Source organism: Erpetoichthys calabaricus, chromosome 4, assembly GCF_900747795.2.
Source record: "Erpetoichthys calabaricus chromosome 4, fErpCal1.3, whole genome shotgun sequence".
Lineage (NCBI taxonomy): Eukaryota > Metazoa > Chordata > Cladistia > Polypteriformes > Polypteridae > Erpetoichthys > Erpetoichthys calabaricus.
In genome coordinates, this window is record NC_041397.2 from 168,848,020 (window position 1) to 168,867,509 (window position 19,490).

The 19,490-nt window shown below is 36.0% G+C and overlaps 1 protein-coding gene across 1 annotated transcript in view; it reads right to left on the reverse strand.

The window, feature by feature from the left end:
* The window catches only part of dcbld2 (discoidin, CUB and LCCL domain containing 2), a 143,120-nt gene that overhangs the window by 35,893 nt on the left and 87,737 nt on the right, over positions 1–19,490 (reverse strand). The window contains exons 4-7 of the mRNA XM_028799915.2: positions 16,540–16,591; positions 10,035–10,107; positions 9,328–9,461; positions 551–591 (exon numbers count right to left, since the gene is read on the reverse strand). Coding sequence (XP_028655748.2) covers positions 551–591; positions 9,328–9,461; positions 10,035–10,107; positions 16,540–16,591 — 300 coding nt within the window. The remainder of the gene's footprint in view (positions 1–550; positions 592–9,327; positions 9,462–10,034; positions 10,108–16,539; positions 16,592–19,490) is intronic.

The following is a 19,490-nucleotide window of genomic DNA, read 5'->3' on the forward strand; positions in this document are numbered from 1 at the left end:
CTTGGAGAAAGGTTTGAAGTTGAATTTTGTTGTCTTTAGCTTCTATAAGCATTGCTAATAATTGTGGAGCTAACTTATTTGAAAATGCTTTTAGGAAATTCCACTGGGTAGCCATCAAGGTGTGCTGCTTTCCCACTATGAAGCAAGTTTATAGCATCTAGTAATTCTGAAAGATTAATGCGTTTATCCAGTTCCACAGTATCTAGATGTGGTATCTAATGAGCCAAAAAAATTATAGATTGTGTCTTCTCTTCTTTAAACTGAGAAGAATATAAGAATTTATCGTACTCTCTAAATGTGTGGGTTATAATTATTGTCTATGAAGAAATCAGTTCTTGAGTAACAACGATGAACTTGTGAGAAGAAGAATTGTGCCATTAGGTTAGGATTTCAAAACCTCCAAGGGTCTGAATGAACTTAAAACTCATTATGTAAAACTATGCAAAAACAATATTAAGAAGTGGGGTCAAGCTTAAAAAATTAAAAACTATTAAGGAATTTAACATTCAAAATGTCTCTATGATATTTAATGTCTTTAAAACACACTTACCACTAGTCTTAAATGTAAACAAGCTGGTAGACAGAGAGCCGCTAAAAATAAAAAAAAATAAAAATTAGATGCCTAGCAACCCTTGTAAATTTTGCCCATATGCTTTACTAAAAGGTGATTCACTTTGATTCTAAACAAAAGCACATGCAAGAAAGAATTTCACTGTACTTTGTACACATGAAAATCCTGATCCTATAAAGCCTACATTTTAAAATTATTTAATATTTTTAACATCTATATAATATGTGCTGCTATTTGTTGTCACATGAAATTTCCGAAAACAACTATAAGGCTCTATATTACTTCACTTGCACAAAGTATTATACAAAAAATAGGCAGATTTCAAATATAAAATTCTGTAATACAATTAAAGTTATGATAAAGCTTTAAAAACAGACTTTTCTTCTATCATTTTCAGATAGCGTATATGCCAAAATATGTAAGACATGTTGATTAATCATCTTGATTCAGTTTATTTCCATTGAATGAGCTGGGTTTAGAAGATAGTCAATTTATCTATCATCTTTTAAACCCAGTTCATTCAACAGAATGCCTTCTGAAACCTTTTAGGGAAACTCTAGGCTTTTGCAGCATTATTTAAACACAAAATAAATATTAGATGTAATATAATACATCCCCTCCAAGGTTAACCCTGTTGAAGCCTAGTATGTTTTTTTAGTGAATTAAATTCATTTACTCAAATGTCTACCTGAACTATGTAGAATAATTTCTCAGCTAAAGCTCTCCACTTGTTCTCTTGACCCAGTCCCAACTGGCTTTTTCAAAGAAGTCTCTGATGTGTTTACTGGTAAGTGTATCTGACATAGTGAACTCATCATTAGATACCAGGGTCATCTCAAATTATCTAAAGCTAAAGACTGCAGTTGTTAAATCCCAGCTCAAGAAAAATATTCTGGACTCCTCTGCCTCTGACAAATTTAGACCTATTTTTAACTTGCTTTTCTTAAGGACAAATCTAGAAGAATCAGTTTTGAGCAGTTAAATGAATACTTTAACAAACATATTCATAATTTTCAGTAAGGCTTTAGAACAAATTATAGTACAGGTTAAACTAGTAAATGACTTGTGGGTTTATGCGGACACAGGCTGTTCTTGTTTCCTTTGAACCGAGTTTATCATTTGACACCATAGACCACAGTATTCTTATAAATTGCCTTAGTCAATGCCTGGGTCTCTCTGGTACTGCCTTAAACTGGTCTTCCTTAACAGCAAATTGTTTGCAAGTTACAGTTAATTTAGTTTGGAGGTCCATAATATTGTATACCGTGTACCAAAAGGACTCAAGGCCCGCTGCTTTTTTCAGTCTACAGGCTTCCATCAGGTCACATTATATCAAAACACAAGGTGAACTACCACATCTATGTAGAGGACACACAGCTTTACTAATCTATAGCACCTGATGACCCTGATGCTTTGGGTTTTCTGATCCAGCGCCTATCTTGTTTTTCTGAATGGATGAAAAGTAACTTTCGCGAGCTAAATAAGGGGGGGATAGAAAACTGAAATCTTAGTAGTTGTAAAAACTTGGAAACAATTAGGTGTAATTAATTAACCATATTAGGACTGCATGTTTTCACTTAAGGAAAATTGCAAAAGTTAGGCCACTTATAACAATGGAAAATGCTGAAAAATTCATTCACGCTTTTGTTTTTTAATGAACTAGATTACTGTAATGCACTCGTAACTGGTCTACCTAAAAAAGACATCAATCGGTTCAATTAGCTCAGAATGCAGCAGCAAGAATCTTAACCAGAAAAAGAAAATCTGAGCACATCTGTCCAGTTTCAGTATTGTTATATTGGTTACTCTTGTCCTTTAGAATGTTCAGCGGTCTGTGATTCTCAAATGAAGGTGGGTTCCCCAGCGGTCCTTGAGACCCACTTTGTCAAACCCTCTGGGCCAAAACCTGAAACCAATCAGGAATGACTTAAGGACACCTATGTTAGGTAGAACGCCCACTGGGGGGCTGGGTGGAGTTCTGGAGTTTATTTTGTTTATCTGTCCTTCTGGCTATTATGTGACTCATCTTTAGGAATATTGTTCTTACCTAATTTAATTTGTTTTTATTTTGTGTAACTATTTCTTTGACATATTGTAATGCACTTTGAGCTACAGTTTGGGTATGAAAAGGTGCTATAGAAATAAATATTATTTAAATCCTTTTGTGCTACACAATTTTTATTTATTTGAATTTATGCTTTCATACTTTTAACCGTACAGTCAAGTTTTTTTTTTTTTTTTTTTTTTTTAAAGTAGACAGTTTCAGCTTAGTAGCCAAAAACAACATATACAGGTGGAATCCAGTTATAACAAAATTCATGGGAACATAAAAATATTTTGTATAATGGAAATTTCGTTATAATGAATTTGCGAATAATATTGCGACCGGGGCTGCAATGATTCACCATGTCTAATGACAGCGGCGCAAGGACAAGCTCCGTAGCTGCTCTTCTACATCTGGAAAACAGTACACCAAGGGCTAAGCAATTGGTTGTCGTCTGCAAGGTCAAGGTTACCGTGTACCATGCTTGTTGTACACTGTTTAACATTTAACACCAGGCTTTAATCTGCACTTCCTCACACTCTCCTGATCTGTCTTCTTCAGACTGGGTCTGCCACAGTGGCGATTCCGAGCCACTAGTATTCTTCTAATCTGAAGAAGAAAGCTAAAGCCGGACGACCACCCATGCCACAGCTCCTAACAGCTCCTATTCTGAATGAAGTCTTGAAACTGTACCTGCCTTCTCAGTACAGTAATAAAGTACCTGTATTTTCATTGAAAACCCGGACTCTCCTTCCTGAGCCAAGTATGAAAAAAGAAAAAAAAAAAAAACGCTTCTTAAACTGCAAACAATATTTTATTTGAAAATGAGATGTTAGATGTAATTTTTTTAAATAGAAATACAGGTATGAAAATACAGAATGAAAATAAGTCTTTAGTAGAAGATGAAAGTGCAAGTCCAAATGCTTTCACTATGTAATTTTTCATCATTCCTGAATCAACTTTTTCCAGGACTGTTAATTTTTCTTTCAGCATAAACTGACCCCGTTTATTACTTTTTCGTTCATCTCAAAGAAAACTTAGAGAATATTCATTCTCTTCCTGCAACTTGAGAAACAAGGTTTTAATATAATATACTTATAGAGAGATACTAAAATACTCAAAAGGTTTAATGATGACTCAAGCAATATTAATTGTGGCAAATATTGGTAAATATCTGACAGATTCTACTGAACCTTTGAAATATTCTTTGTAAAGTGAATTTAAATATTTTTTTAATTTTAACAGGACATTTTTTGTAAAGTTTTTTGGTAGCTGCTTAAAAATTCTTATAGCATAACAAACAAAGATGGCATGGAACAAGTGTTGTGCAAGTTATCATAGTAGATTGTTCAATAAGCACTTATGTACAATCGAGTGTTACTTTAAAGTAGAAATGCAATGAGAATTAATAATTATTTTGAATCTAAGGGCTTGTTTATACTTCACGCTCAGAACACGTATGCATCATGACTGCCATGCGTTTCCAGCGTTTATTTGACACATCCTCTGAGCAGGCCCTCAGAAATTAACGCAACGTGTGCGCGAGTTGCAGTAACAGCAAAAAATCGGGGGGCGCAGTGTGATAAAAATTGGAGTGTGACATCAGTGTCTGTTTACTATCTACATGTGACAGAAAGCCGGTTTGAGGATCCTATGGGATTGATGTGTGCGCTTTGATGTTTGATGAATGGTTCGATGTGGTGAAGCAAAATTCCGACACACAGATGTATTCATGGTGCTTTTATATTCAAGCGTTGCATATTCCCGATCGTAATGACACAATACATTTTAAAAGTGTCACATACCATCTTTTGTGCCATCTTTTTTTTCTGGGGCTTCCTCCCAACCTGACAGCAGCAATCGGCACATAGACCACATTAAATGTATGATATTCCAACTCTCTGCACATTTAGAATCCTTAGATTTATACTTGATATCACTTTCATGGTGAAATGCATTAAAGTATGTATATTTCATTTTAGAGATAAATTGTTAATTTCGTTTAAACAATGAATACTGTTTATAATTACACACTTGGGGGTGTGACACGGTGGCGGAGCAGTAGCGCTGCTGTTTCGCAGGGAGTCACGTTGCTGGTATTCCCTGCCTAGAGTTTGCATGTTTTCCTGCTGGGTTTCCACAGTGTGCTCCGGTTTCCTTCCATAGGTATGCAGATTTGGTGACACTAAAATGACGGCAGCGTATGCGAGTGCTTGTATTTACCTTGAGATGAGCCCGATGCTCCGTCCAGGGATTGTTTCTGCCTCGTGTCCAATGCTAGCTGGATTGGGCACATCCCTGGATTGTTGTATTTAATCAATTAATATCCTTTTCAGAGATATTGCAGTAAGGTGTCATCGGAATTTAATGGATGTTCCAGGCAATTCACAACACAACAAAGCCGAACCTGTTCTCACCGTGATATCTCACACTGCCACCTGGTGGATTCTTCCAGATTTACGTAAAGTACGTACACAAGTATAAACGGTAAAACACTTGCATAGCAGCAGCGTCCGCTATAGCATGTGTCACATGAAGTATAAACCAGGCCTAAGACTGCCTGGCAAAGATTTAATTCCAATAAAAACCGCTCAGAAGAGAATCCCAAAACATGTGACTAAGTGCAGCAGATGCCATTGAACACTGCTCACAACAAGGATCCTCACCTAGAAACAAAACAAAAATATGTGATGGATTGAATTTAACCATGTTTTTTGTACGAATTGAGTGAATTTATTGAAGTCTGCCTAGGATTCATTATCTGAAAACCAAATTGAATGGTCCATTCTTGAATGTTAGCACTGATATAACTGAGATACTATCTAAAACCTTTTATTAGGTAGAAAGAATAACATTCTCTACAATAGAAGTAGAAGAGAAGGAAAGTTATGATTGCTGGATTAGATTATCTGCCCAAAGTCTTTAAATTGCATCTAGTTAAAGAAATGTTTGGATGAAGAATTTATACCATTAGGTCTATAAGTATTTGGACAGTGATCCAATTTTCATAATGTTGGCTCTTGGTGCCATCAGAACAGATTTGAAGTGATGCAATCAAGATGCGATTGAAGTGTAGACTTGCATTTTTAATTTAAGGTGTTTAACAAAAACATTGTATGAACCACTTAGAAAAGACTCAGGGGCTCAAAAGTATTTGGACAAACTAATGTAAATGTAACATTCATTTTCAATACCCTGACTGCCAATGCCTACCTGAAGTCTGGAACATAGTCATCAGCAAGTGCTGGGTTTCTACCCTACTGATGCTTTGCCAGGCATTAATTGAAGCTGTCTTCAGCTTGTTCGTTGCCTTAAATTTAGTCTTCAGCAAGTGACATGCATGTCCAATTGGGCTGAGGTCAGTTGATTGACTTGGTCATTAAAGCATATTCCACTTCTTTCCCCAGTATGTTTTGGCTAATTGGCCATCTGTACCATGGAGCGTCATCCTATCAGTTTTGCAGCATTTGTCTGAATCTGAGCAGACAGTATAGCCCTGTACACGTCAGAAATCATCCTGAAACTTTTGTCAGAAGTCATATCATCAATAAACAACTAGTGACTCACTTCCACGGGCAGTCATGCATGCACATACCATAACATTCTCTCCACCATGTTTCACAGATAATGTGGTATGCTACAGATCATGAGCCGTAACTACTCTATCTATCTCTATCATTCTGGTCTATCTATCATTCTGGTACATATTGATCTTAATTTCAAAATTGCATTGATTTTTTAAAAAATATTTTCTGGCAAAGTCTAATCTGTCCTTCCTATGCTTAAAGATTACCAATGGTTTGCACCTTGTGGCAAACACTCTGTATTTACTTTGTTGAAGTCTTCTCCTGATTGTAGACTTTGGCAGTGATAGGCCAGCCTCCCAGAAAGCGTTCATGGTTTGAATAAATGTTATGTTTTTCTTCACCAAGGAAAGAATTCTGCAATCATCCAGCACAGTTCTCTTCCATGGTTATACAGGCGTTCCTTCTCTTTAAAAAGGTACCAGATGGTTGATATGACTAATCCTGGTTGTTTCTGCTACCTCTTGGATGGGTTTGTTTTGTTTTCTCTGCCTAATGATGGCCTGTTTTTGCTTGCATGGACAACTCTTTGGACCTCATATTTAGAGTTAACAGATTACAAATGCAAATTCTACACTTGGAATCAACAGCAGATCTTTTACCTACTTAATAGTTATTGAAATAATGAGTGACATGCTAATACCTGGCTATGGAACTGCTGGTCAGTCAATTGTCTAAATACTTTTGAGCCCCTGAAAATGGTGGAACCATGTATAAAATGTATAAAAATGGCTGCCATCCCTAAATGGCTCATATGATATTTCTGTTAAGCCCATTGAATTAATGGTGAAATCCTAAACTTCAATCATGTAATTATTACATCATTTCAAATCCACTGTGGTGTTGTGTAAAATTCAAATTATGAAAATTGTGTCATTGTCCAAATACTTACGGACCTAACTGTATGTGGGGCATGGTTGCTCAAAGGATTCAGGTGTTTTGTTAATAGGCAAATCACTAAATGTTCCAATATAAAGCATATTCCATAGAATAAATGGTGTGTACTTTAAGGACAGGAATATTTTAGCGTTAAAGTATCTCCAATATTGGTACCATTATCTACGCGAATGGCAAACCAACTCATTTTCACTGGTGGTAATCAATAGCAATTGGCGCAAACAATAAAGTAAAACATGACCTTTTTTCTATATAAAAAAACCCCACTTATTTTCAATTCATTTCTACAAATTATAATTTGTCCAATATAATAATAATAAAGTATAATGGTGGGTATAAAATTATGAAAACAAATATATCTCCTGTGTCATTTTCAGAAATTTTTGCTGTGCAAGCTAGCTGAGACATAACTCTTAAGTACTGTATTAAAGATCTCTAGAGGAATTCAGACCAGGAAGTTTTCAAACACCATATAGATTCTAACAGTTTTCTGTTTTTTTTTTTTTTTTTTATATAAAGTATCAATGATTTTGAACACATTTTTAGAATATTTGTTGTGTGGCAGTGCAAACAGATGTTTGTAACTAACAATTTACTACAATACAGGCCTAACTTTAATCACTTTAAAAAAAACAGGTAGAATTTTCAACAAAAGCACAATTTGTTTTACTTTTTATAAAGAGTTTATGCAACTTTGTATCAAATGGCTGATAAAGGTCTCTTCGGTTATGTGTGTTTTTTGGAGGGTGAAAAAAAAAATTCAGAATTGCCTGATGAAGCAATTATGGAGTTCCACTTTCAGAACCTACTCGCTGCATGTACAGTAGAGAATTCTAATATTTCCAGATCTTCTACTTTTTTGGTTTCTCTGTGGAAAACCTTACATACTCTGGGTGGTCATATTGTTCTAATGTAAGATGTGAAGACAACTTCACAATTACATTCTAAGATAACAACTGGAAGTCATCCACAGACAGAATACAATGTTTGTAGCATAGCAAGAAAAGCAATTGACCCATTAAAATGAAGGGAGTTCTTGCCCAGCAGGATCGCCTCTCCTCTTGCTACACATTTTCTTCCTTAAGCCAATGTATTGTCCATCAAAGTTTTCACGTTCTTCATACATTTGCTGACTTCCAAACTAGAAGACTAATGGAAACACATTTCAGGAAATACTTAGTTGCCAAACTGGCCAATCAGACTCATAGGGGTCTGCACAGATGTAATGCATAGTCACATTTCAGAGGAGGTTAATAAGAAGAGTTAATAAAAAGTTTTGAGTTCAACTGTTAATTAAGGCTAATATTTGAGTACCAAACGAACAAAGTAAACCATAGCTTACTAAAGAGTAATCTTAATAAAGATGATCAACAATTCTGAAATTGTTGTATTACTATTTAATGTAATAACTGCCCTTCTAAAATACATCTTTTCTTCAGTGAAGTACTGTATAATAAACCCATTCTGTAATGATTTTCAGTTAGTTTTTATATTGTTTATCTATTCAAATGATAATGTTGTGAACTTCTCACTTAATTTTCTATTCTTATTTTTGTATTTTATTATTCCTCTCCCTGGAGTACGGGTGCCTCACCAACTGCTGCTGGGCACCCCAATAGGGGAGGCAATAGTGTAAGACTTATCCACAAACACACACTAGGACCACACTTCAGGTCATTGTCATAATGCTGACTGCAGTTATGTACTGATCAAAAACGTGACTGCATTTGCATGATTCATTATTTTGTAGTGCATTGAGTGTTATAACAAAACACTCAATATATTGTGTTCTCTGGACAAAACCTTGCACGTTATTATAAAAAGTACTTTTACTATTGGTACTTGAGTACTTTTACTTTTTTAACTGAAATATTTCATACTTGAGTAGAACTAAAAATGTGCCTAAACACTTTCAACTTTTACTCAAGTATCATTTCTGATTACCTTTTACAACTCCCTCTCTCTCTCAGTCTTTTCTTTCCTTTTCTCACACTCTCAGCCCCTTCAATCCCTAGTGAGTGCAGCAGGTGTGCCCAAACAACCCATGGAGCCTCAATTAGGGACAGCTGCATTAACTGCTTGAGTGGGTGTTAGCAAATCCTCTCACCAAGATCCTCATGGCCACAAGGCTTTTCTATCGCACATCTATACTTATGGGGTCTGGTGCTGCCTCACTACATTAAAAAAATCTCACATCATGACGGACCCCCAATATGACCAGGATTACTTACCCTACTGAAGTAACGTTGTTTGCAAGTGCACTCTCATAATATGGGATACCTTTGCTGCTGACAACATTAATCTGGCCTCCAAGGAGATTAGACACCACTCCAGCATGAATACCTGCCATACAAAGCAGGGAAGACTGAAAAGATAAAACACATAATTAAGGTGAATAGTAACATAAAACAGAAAAGGTTTTGAATAATTTCATTATAGTAGTTATTTTGCCATCATAAATTCAAGTACTCACTGAAAAATACAATGCAAAATTCACAGCATAATTAAAAAAAAAATACATGTGCAAATAAAGCAGGAAATACTTAACTATTAAGTGTTTGAATGGTCAATTTATCCACATCAAATGAAGGTTAATTACTAGAAAAGGAAATCTGCAAATATTAAGTAACACATAGAACAAGTGTTTGCACTAAACTTTATAGTGAAGAATTTCTAATAGCTTTGCTGTAAGCAAGAATTTCGATAGATAGATAGATAGATAGATAGATAGATAGATAGATAGATAGATAGATAGATAGATAGATAGATAGATAGGACAGACAGACACACACACACACACACACACACTTTATTAATCCCAAATTTAGTAGTTACTCTTGCTGTGGATCCAAAATGTTGCACTTTATTTCCCAGTTATAATGACATTCTAATCATCAATGACTGACTCACAAATGACATGTTTTTATTTTTTACTTACATCTCTGTACCCATCAGGTATAGTTCCTGAAATTTCTCCAAAGGTAGTCAAACAACCTGCTGGGCAGAATTTGCTACAATACAAGATAGCACAAAATAATGAATATATAGTTTAAAATATGAAAAGCAACTGAATACTTTATATAACAGGACCTGTTAAATGTGCAAGTCAAAATAGAACATCATTTACTATGTAAAGCAAACCTGCCATACTTAAAATTTGCATACAGTAAAAACAGCTATTTAATGTACATTGAAATTTTGTTCAATAACTACAACAAATGTCCAAAAGTAGATAATGTAGAAAGCGAGCAAGTAAACTATGCTGTTTTGTCAATTGAGACTTAACGACTTAATGTTATAGAATGTTGTTTATGATGTCTTTCCATACAACAAACACGTTATATATCTGTTACTGGACCTTTCCCAATATTGTACACCACAGTAATGATTAGTTATATAATTATACTACATAAGAAAACCATTTATTTCTTCTTGTACTTTTTCAAATTTTATGATTGTTACTTTGCCTGTTGTTGGATTAAGTACACATTTTAAAATTCTTGATCAATAATAAGATTAATTCCTTCTGCAGACTTTTGCATTGCATGCAAATGTTCCTTCTGCTTGGAATAATGGATATAAAAAAAATGTTTTCTCCATAGGCTTATAACATAAGAAATTTGACAAACGGGAGGAGACACTCAGTCCAACAACATACCTGTTTGTTTAGCTAATAGCTAAGCTGTCTCAATATCTCATCCAGATTTTTATTAAAGGTTGATACAGTTTCTGCTTCAACTACATGTCTCAGTAGTTTGTTCCTGAGTCCCACAACATGCTGTGTAAAGAAGTGCTTTCTAGCTTTAGTTTTAAATGTATTTCCCCTTAATTTTTCACTGATGTTCTTGCGTATGTGATTCACCCTTAAGCCGAAAGAATACTGCTGGATATACTTTATCCAATGCTTTTAAAGATTTTAAATACCTGGATTAGGTCCCTACTGCTTGAGACTAAACAGGTTTAATTCTCGGAGTCTGTCAGAGTAGGACATGTACTTAACTCATGGGAAGCACTTCAAGTACAATGCTGTGACCAGACCTGCACACAATACTCCAAATGCAGTTTTACTAGTGCATTATATAGTTTGAGCAAAACGTCCCTTGATTTAAATTCAAGTTTACTAACTATCTATCTATCTATACCAGAATCAATGTCATTAACATAAATCAGAAAAAAGTAATGGTCCAATGACAGAACCCTGAAAGACTCCACTGAAGACCTTACTCTAAGTGGAGTATTATCCTCTTACCGGTACTTTTTGTCTCCTGGCGGTTAACCTCGGTGTGGGACTATGTCAGATGTTTTTAGAAGATCTGTGTAAATTATGTTGTATACATTGTTTTTGTCAAATATTTCAGTTGCTGCTTTCAAAAAAAAAAAAAAAAAAAAAAAGAATAAATAAATAAAAGATTGGTTGGCCGGACCTTCCACTCATTAACCCATGCTGGCCGCTATTTAGAATATTATTTTCGTTTATCAGGTTTGTATGTTTAGCCACTAGCTAAGCTTTCCCAATATCTCATCCAGATACTTCTTAAAGTTTGCCAAGGTTTCAGCTTCAACTACATGGGTCGGTTTTAATTTGCTCCAGATTCCTACAAATGGCCTTATCCTAGGCCGTCAGCCACCTACCTGCAGATTTCAGCCAGCCCTGGCAAAAATGGGAAGCTGACTTTAAAAGTTTAAAATCATATTAAGTCCTCACTCTCCACAGATTCTATCCATGAGGATTAGTCTATCTGCTTCTATAAAAGTGTACCCATTTTGGAACTCCTACAATTTACTCTTGCCTATTGGGAGACCATGAACGGTAGAAACAAATTCTGAGGGGCCTAACACATAGCTGCAACACATGAGACTGAGCAATAACAGGTCTATGATGCCCTTAAATGTCTGGGGATGCACATATGTAAAAAGAATGGATTAACGTGCGTATACCCAGAGGCGAGAGGTATGAGTACGCTGTTAACCTCATTTGTGAATGGAACTAGAGGCTTGGAAGTGTTCTTCACGAATGAGGAATTACTAGCAAGTGTGGGTCAGAATCTTGCTCTGATTCAAAGTCCCTACCCTTTGTACACACTGGCTGTTGCTACTACTGAATTGATGATTTAATGAGATCCTCAGATACATTTTTTGCTCAGACAAAGTAGAGACAAAATTATGGAATCACTCAATGATGAGGAAAAAAACTATGCAATAACTTGGTAATTTGAATTTTTAAAACAAATACATGCACAAGTGTAAACAGGCCAGTTAGTCTGCAGTTAAAAGAGTGCTTGCAGACCGTAACGAGCTGTTGCATCTGGTTGATTGCCAGGAAACATGGTCTCTACAAGAAATATGTCAGTTGAAACAATAGAATGGATCATAAAACTTCTTCAAGGAGGAGTGTGGCAAAAGATATTGGTTGTTTCAAGTCAGTGCTGTCTAAAATTTGGAGCAAATACAAAGAAAATGGGTACGTTGGAAACTGTAAATATGCAAGTAGACCAAGGAAGACACCAAATGCACCAGGACAGAATACACAAAGCAATATGCCTGGAAAACAGAAAATGCACAACAAAAGAAATGAAAAACAAATGAGCAGAAACAGGAGTCTATGTTTGTGACTGAACTGTCAAATGTACAGTCTGAAGTAAAAACGTACAGAAAAGCCAAACGTAAACCATCATCAATACCTAAACAGAAGGAAACAAGGTTACAGTGGGCTAAAGAGCAGCAATCATGGACTGTGGATGACTGGATAACAGTAATATTTATTGATGAATCATGAATCTGCATTGGCCAATGAGATGATGCTGGAACTTTTGTTTGGTGCCATTCCAATGAAACATATAAACAGGACTGTTTAAAGAAAGCAAGCTCATTTTTGTCCCTTTAATTACTGGTACTTCAATGTGCATCTTTTAGTTTGTGTGCTGAATGTGGCTCCAAGCTGGTCACTTGATCATAAGTGGGGGAAAAATTAGAAATTAGCTAAGTGTTCAGGTGCAGACTGTGACACAAGGAATGTCTGTTATTTACTGTATAATCGTTTCATTCACTTTCACAAAAGTTAGAATCTACCAGCTGTAACAGTTTTGTAATACAACAGGACACAAGCAGTGTGCAGCCACTCAAATATGCTCAAATTAATTATTTACTGATAATTCAGCCAGTTTAGGAGAACTTTTTACCCCAAGTGCCCATAATGCTTTGCTAGGCCAGCGCAACATCTCCTGGAGCTGTAAGAGCCAACACTGGATGGGAATGCCCCGGGTATATGCTGCTGATCATTTGCATTACAGACTCTGTAGGACTTAGTGGTAGAACAGACAAATAAATATTACAGGTTCTCAATTTTATTTTTATAAAACATATACATCATAAATAATGAGTTATCTCTGCTTGTCACTAGGGCTGCAACAATTAGTCGACATAATCGACGACGTTGACTACAAAAAAATCGTTGACGCATCATAAACAGAACTTTCAATACAGGCTCCAGTCACAAAGAACCACATTGGTTTTTGTAACTGCAATGCACTACATGAACGTCTGGGGGCAGTATCGTTTGTTATTGTTTGTCAAGACTGCACACAGTCCTACCAACAAAGAAGAACGTCTGAGGAGAAGAAGAATGTAGAGGAAAATAAACGTGGTTGTAATGGCGAATTGGATAGAGGAGGGGAAAGGAGATGGAAAAAAAAATCGAGACAGAAACTTTCTAAAGTGTGGGAGCACTTCACTGAAAAAGAAAAAAAAAGTTGAATGCAGATTATGCAAAGCGGAACTTTCTTTTCACGGCAGCACCACCGCGATGCATGAGCATCTGAAACGCAAGCATCCTGGAGCTGTCATGCTGCCATCCTCTTGAGAGGTAAGTTTTAGCGAGTAAAGTTAGTGTCACGTGTTAACGTTGATGTTTGTACTATAATGTGTATATCAAGGTTTCGACAATGATAGTTAACCCTTAAACCGACACATACTTGGGGGTTAATGCACCCCTGGACGTCACAATTCACAAAGAAAATGTGAAATTTTAATGGAACACACTTTTTTCCATGCAAAGAGCATCACAATTACTGCAACACTGATCATTTTACACACTGCAAATGAACTGTAAAAACTATAAAAAAAAACAAAACTACTGCAATAATCTATTATTATATGTTCAAGGTGCAACTGAAGCCATTGATGAAATTCAGTAAATCACCGAGCCAACTGCGCTTGAACTGTCTGCACGCAAACACACAGAGGTAAATGCTGATGACTGCAGGCTGCAGTGGCTGAATCCCAGAGACAGTGGTCCTGCAGTTCTGCTGGGGCCAGTAGTAGTCGTGAGCTGGCTGCTCAGCGAATATACGGCACTGACTGATCAGCTCCGGCGTGCTGGCAAATTGCTCTGTGAAGCAAATATAGCCAGTTGCGGGGTTCAATGAATGTATGTCGCCGAATATACTCGCCCCCTGCATACTGGCAGACACGACTATAGCCGGTTGCAGCATTCAATGAATATACATCACCAAATATACTCGGCTCCGGCGTGTTGGCAAATTGCACTGAGAAACAACTTTAGCCAGTTGCGGAGTTCAACAAATGTACATTGCCGCATATACTCGGCTTTGGCATGCTTCCAAATTGCACTGGAAACCGACTCTAGCTGGTTGCGGCATTCAGCGAATGAACTTTTCTGAATAAACTCTGCTCCAGCATGCTGGCAAATTGTGGTGGTAATTGGTTCCTGCCTTGTGCCCTGTGTTGGCTGGGATTGGCTCCAGCAGACCCCCGTGACCCTGTGTTCAGATTCAGCGGGTTGGAAAATGGATGGATGGATTTGAGTGTATATGAATAATAAACCATCTCTAACTAACATTAGGTAACTTGTGTTTTGGAGTATCTCAGTAATTAGTAGCTGAGCCATCCTAGTTTTTTTTTTCTTCTTTTTTTGTATAATATTTGAGTTTATATGAATAGTAAACCATCTCTAACTAACGTTAGGTAACTTGTGTTTTGGAGTATATCAGTAATTAGCTTGTTACATATATTTTTTTATTTTGGTATAATATAGTACATGATGTGATAAACTACAACACTTTTCCTTCAGAGTGTTATGATTAAAACATCTTTCTCTGTCTGCAAAATCATTCTTGTGTATTCCTGCTACCTCTACTCCCTCTGAGCCTCTCTTCTCAGCAGCTGGGAATATTGTCTCAAAGAAGAGAGCCAGAATCACATGTTGAAATGCTCACATTCCTGCACTGAATCAGGAATATATGAACTGAATCTTTTATAAACTGTACATTATTGTTTTATTTTATTTGAATTGAAGTTAAATGCACTTTTTTTGTTTAAAGACTATGTGCACTTAAGTTTGTATTGTTTAATGTATTTCTTTTTTATTGTGATGGTCACACTAATATAAAACATCTGATTATTTTCAAATTCATATGTTTCACTGGTTGTTATTTTAATTTGATTGTTATTAATTTTAATCGTGTTAACGCAGAGACATCAGGATGACATTCACAGGTGGACAGACATGAGCAGATGAGGTAAGACATGCACTGGAGCCCAGAACAGGATGTGCAACCACAGGTCGCAGGCATCAAAATAGTCAGGCATGAAATAATCGTGACTAATTGAAAAAATAAAATTGAACAATTAGTCGACTACCAAAATACTCATTAGTTGCAGCCCTACTTGTCACCAAATGTGCAGGTCGAACTTCAAATTCCATGTCAGTATAAGAGAAGGAGGCATGTGCCCTATACATGTATAATTAGCCACATGGAGATAAAAAAACAAACCTTGAAGGAACTTGATGCCTCCCCCACCCCCCAAACACAGGAGATGCTATGAAATAATAATAACGAAAGGTGTATTACTTTTTACAAGACGTTTCTATCTTTTTTGATATATACGAAAAAGTGCAAATCATTAGCACAGACAGTTTGGAGAGCCTTCAGCGTGACTTCAAACAACAGAATGAGCCAGTGGCTTCATTCATGACACTCCACTTTGAATTTTCTGCCTTTAAAAGACCTACATATTTTTTCTGACTTTTGACTTTGATTTTGGGATTTCCTCTTTTTTTTGACGAAGTATATGATTGTGCATCTGACTGCATTCTTTCTTCTTTAATCTGATGGAGGCGCTGTGGTGCAGTGGTTGGCACTGCTGCCGCACAGCTCAGGTCCAGTACAGTTGGCAGACGTTTCCCTGGTGCTCAGGAACACTTTAAAGATAATTGCACCATTATAATCCAGTCAAACCTAGTTCAGTTAGTACATCCCCAATTGATTTCAATGCATTTTGCAAAGTTCAGTGATATTCATGAACACTTCTGTGACTTCTCCAAACTCAAGGCAAATCAAACACTGGAGTTCATTCATCACTAATGATCATATTATGACAGTTACTGTTTTTTTTAAACGATGCCATAAAACCATGAAAATTACCTGAACTCTGGCTCACTGAAATGGCTTCCTTTGTCTAGGCAGGTAACCAAATCTGGAAAAAAGCAGAAAAAATGTTAACTACTGTTAGTGTATAATTGTAATTCAAGAACTGTTATTTAGCATGTCTGTGTTTTATTCAACAGCTTCATTATGATGATGTTCATTTAATACAGATTCTATGCACATTTGCTATTGAAAATCTATAACTAAACACCTTCATGACAACTTAAACATTCATACATAAACCTTGGCAAACATATAAAGACAAATACACCAAAATTTTAAAGTATATCAGCATGAGCATTAGAGTCAAAAAATGGTGAGCAACATTCTAAATGTACATTAACTATATGTAAAGAAAAGTGATTTCTAACTCCACATTTCAGACAACACAAGAACTTAAGTCTGCAGGTAAAAACCATTCCTTTTAAAGAAGAACATAAAACAAAACTGAAAATTATGTCATTGCAATTCTGTGACTGGAAAAAAGGAACAAAGAAGCTTGCTGCAAAATTTATTTTCCTTGTCTGTCACTCTTATTTTTTCCAGTGTTTAAAAAAAATTCAAACTGCTTGGAATCTCCCTTGGGTGCATCCCATCCGTATCACTGCATAACAACCCAACGTATTGGCCAAGAACTGAGTGTGCCCTGTAAAAACTCCCCCCTTAAATCTAGTGTGCACTGACTCTACGTTTCTGTGATATCTATGTGAAAAGCTTCTGGTATAGTGGCAGCCCAGCAGCATTCTCCAAAAAGTAGAGAGAGTAGTTGCAAGGTCAAACCTAATACAGCCTTCCAGTTTTCTTGAAATAAAACAAAAGCAGCTTTATTATGCAGTGTAAACTCCATTTTATAAAAAAAAAAAAAAACCTGCGTACAACAATACTTCCTTAAACTTACAAAAACACATGGAAGTAGGCCAATTTCCTAAAACTAGCTGGCTATTTAAAGGAACACTGCATAAATGCTAAAAATTATAACTGAATGTATTGAAATATACTTCAGTAAAATCATGAAAGTCAACTATTTTTGTTATTGAAGGAGTGCTCAGTTTCCAAAACATTAAGCATCAATAATGGTTGGCACCATTTTAAAAAAGATGTCCCTCTTCAGTGTATAATTCATAAGTGAAATGCATTTCGCACACACATAAATTACTAAATATATATATATGCTATAGTAAATTGGAATAAGTCTGAAATATTTTGTAAGCACCCATATTATGACACAAAGTTACTGCAAAGTTTTTGGCCTCACCTTTGGAGCAAACCTTTTTGCTCTGGCAAAAAGCTCCTCACTCAGAGTTGTGATGGTGAGTGCACTCTACCAGCCTATTAAGCTCATGCAGCTACTAAGAACTGGTAACCGGGAAGACTGCTGGCAACACCTGTGTTCTGTTACCAACAACTTTATATTGACACAACACTCACAACCATCAGTTGACAAAGTGATGCATTTGCCAAGTCACAATGGACAAAATCTTGTATACACTAACTATAAACTAAAAGTACATCAAATCAATATCAAAAAAGCTTTTTACTTGAAAAATATTCCTGCTCCACTTATTTACGTACTGTTTTTCAACACTTTCATGTATCTATGTGTATGTGATATAACCACAAGAATTATTTTTTTTACTTGCTTATATATGCTGGTGGTCTGCACATTGTACTTGTTTAATGTCACCATGTGTCCAAATAATTTTGATGCTTGGATATCAAAATTCATTTTATGCTTCTGCACCTTATTTACAAAACTATATTATATTTTTTCATTTTACTGAAATGTTGCTGTACCAAATGAGTTTAGAATTGATAACTACAGACAACATTCTAATTTGTTGATATTAAGGGATGATTCTGATTAGTAGCCTAGCATGCATTTGCTAGGAACGGACAATAATAAATAAAGTTTGAAATGCATTTGCCACATACAGGACAGTGTTTGTAATGTGTGTATGGGAATATCTGTCACCAATATGCTTTTTGATACATAAAACAGATTAAATTGCTATGTATATTAATTTACACTATTTTTTCTAAACTAAAATATCTCTCTATTATAAAAAAAAAAAAAAAAAACTTGCGACAAGACGAGACGTGATCTTTTGAAGAGAGACAGAGACACTTTCACTTTCCACGAGACGGACAAGTCATGTCATACTTACAACCTTTAGATGCAAGTCCCGTGATACACAAGCAGAGCAGATTAGAGACAATGGAAGTAGGAAAATTTGAAGGCCTCCAAAAAATGAGAGTAAAGATTGCATTAGCGCAAACAATTGGAAAATTTTACTCGGGGAAATAACAGAACAGTGAAAAGAGATCGAACATTCAGCCGCTGTACAGGCTTTTAAACGTTCGAAGCTCTGCACCAAATGCAAATCATGCAGAACGCAGCACCAAGCTAACAGCTTCTTGGGCAAAGAGGAGGTGAAAAAAAACACCTGTTACTTGTTTCCCAATGTATCTCCGTTTAAGAGGGGTTTCGAAGGAGCGGCCGCGTCTCCTTGGAGTGTGCTCAGACCCCCTCTTAACAATAGCACCTGCTGGCGGGAGAGGGTAGGTGAGCGAATTGCGGATCATGCGTGAGGGCAGCAGCAGCATGCCAGCAGCTGCTCAAGCAAATAAAAGTAAAGAAAAAAAAGTATTTGTTTCCCATTATATCACCATTTAATAAAATTACTTTATTAGGTCTGTGACATTTACGCTATGGTTGTATAAAAAGACAGAGGAGACATTACCTGGTTAATAATAAATTACAGAACAAGTCAAACTGATTATAATTTCAGATGTCACAAACTCATGCAAATTTAATTCCTTCACATTCGACTAAACATTAAAACTATGTTTGAAAAATCTAAATTTTCAATTAAAGACTAACCAATTATTTCAGAACTAGTCATTTCGCCCGTTACAATAACAGGCGCTAGAACAGTAATGCATAAACA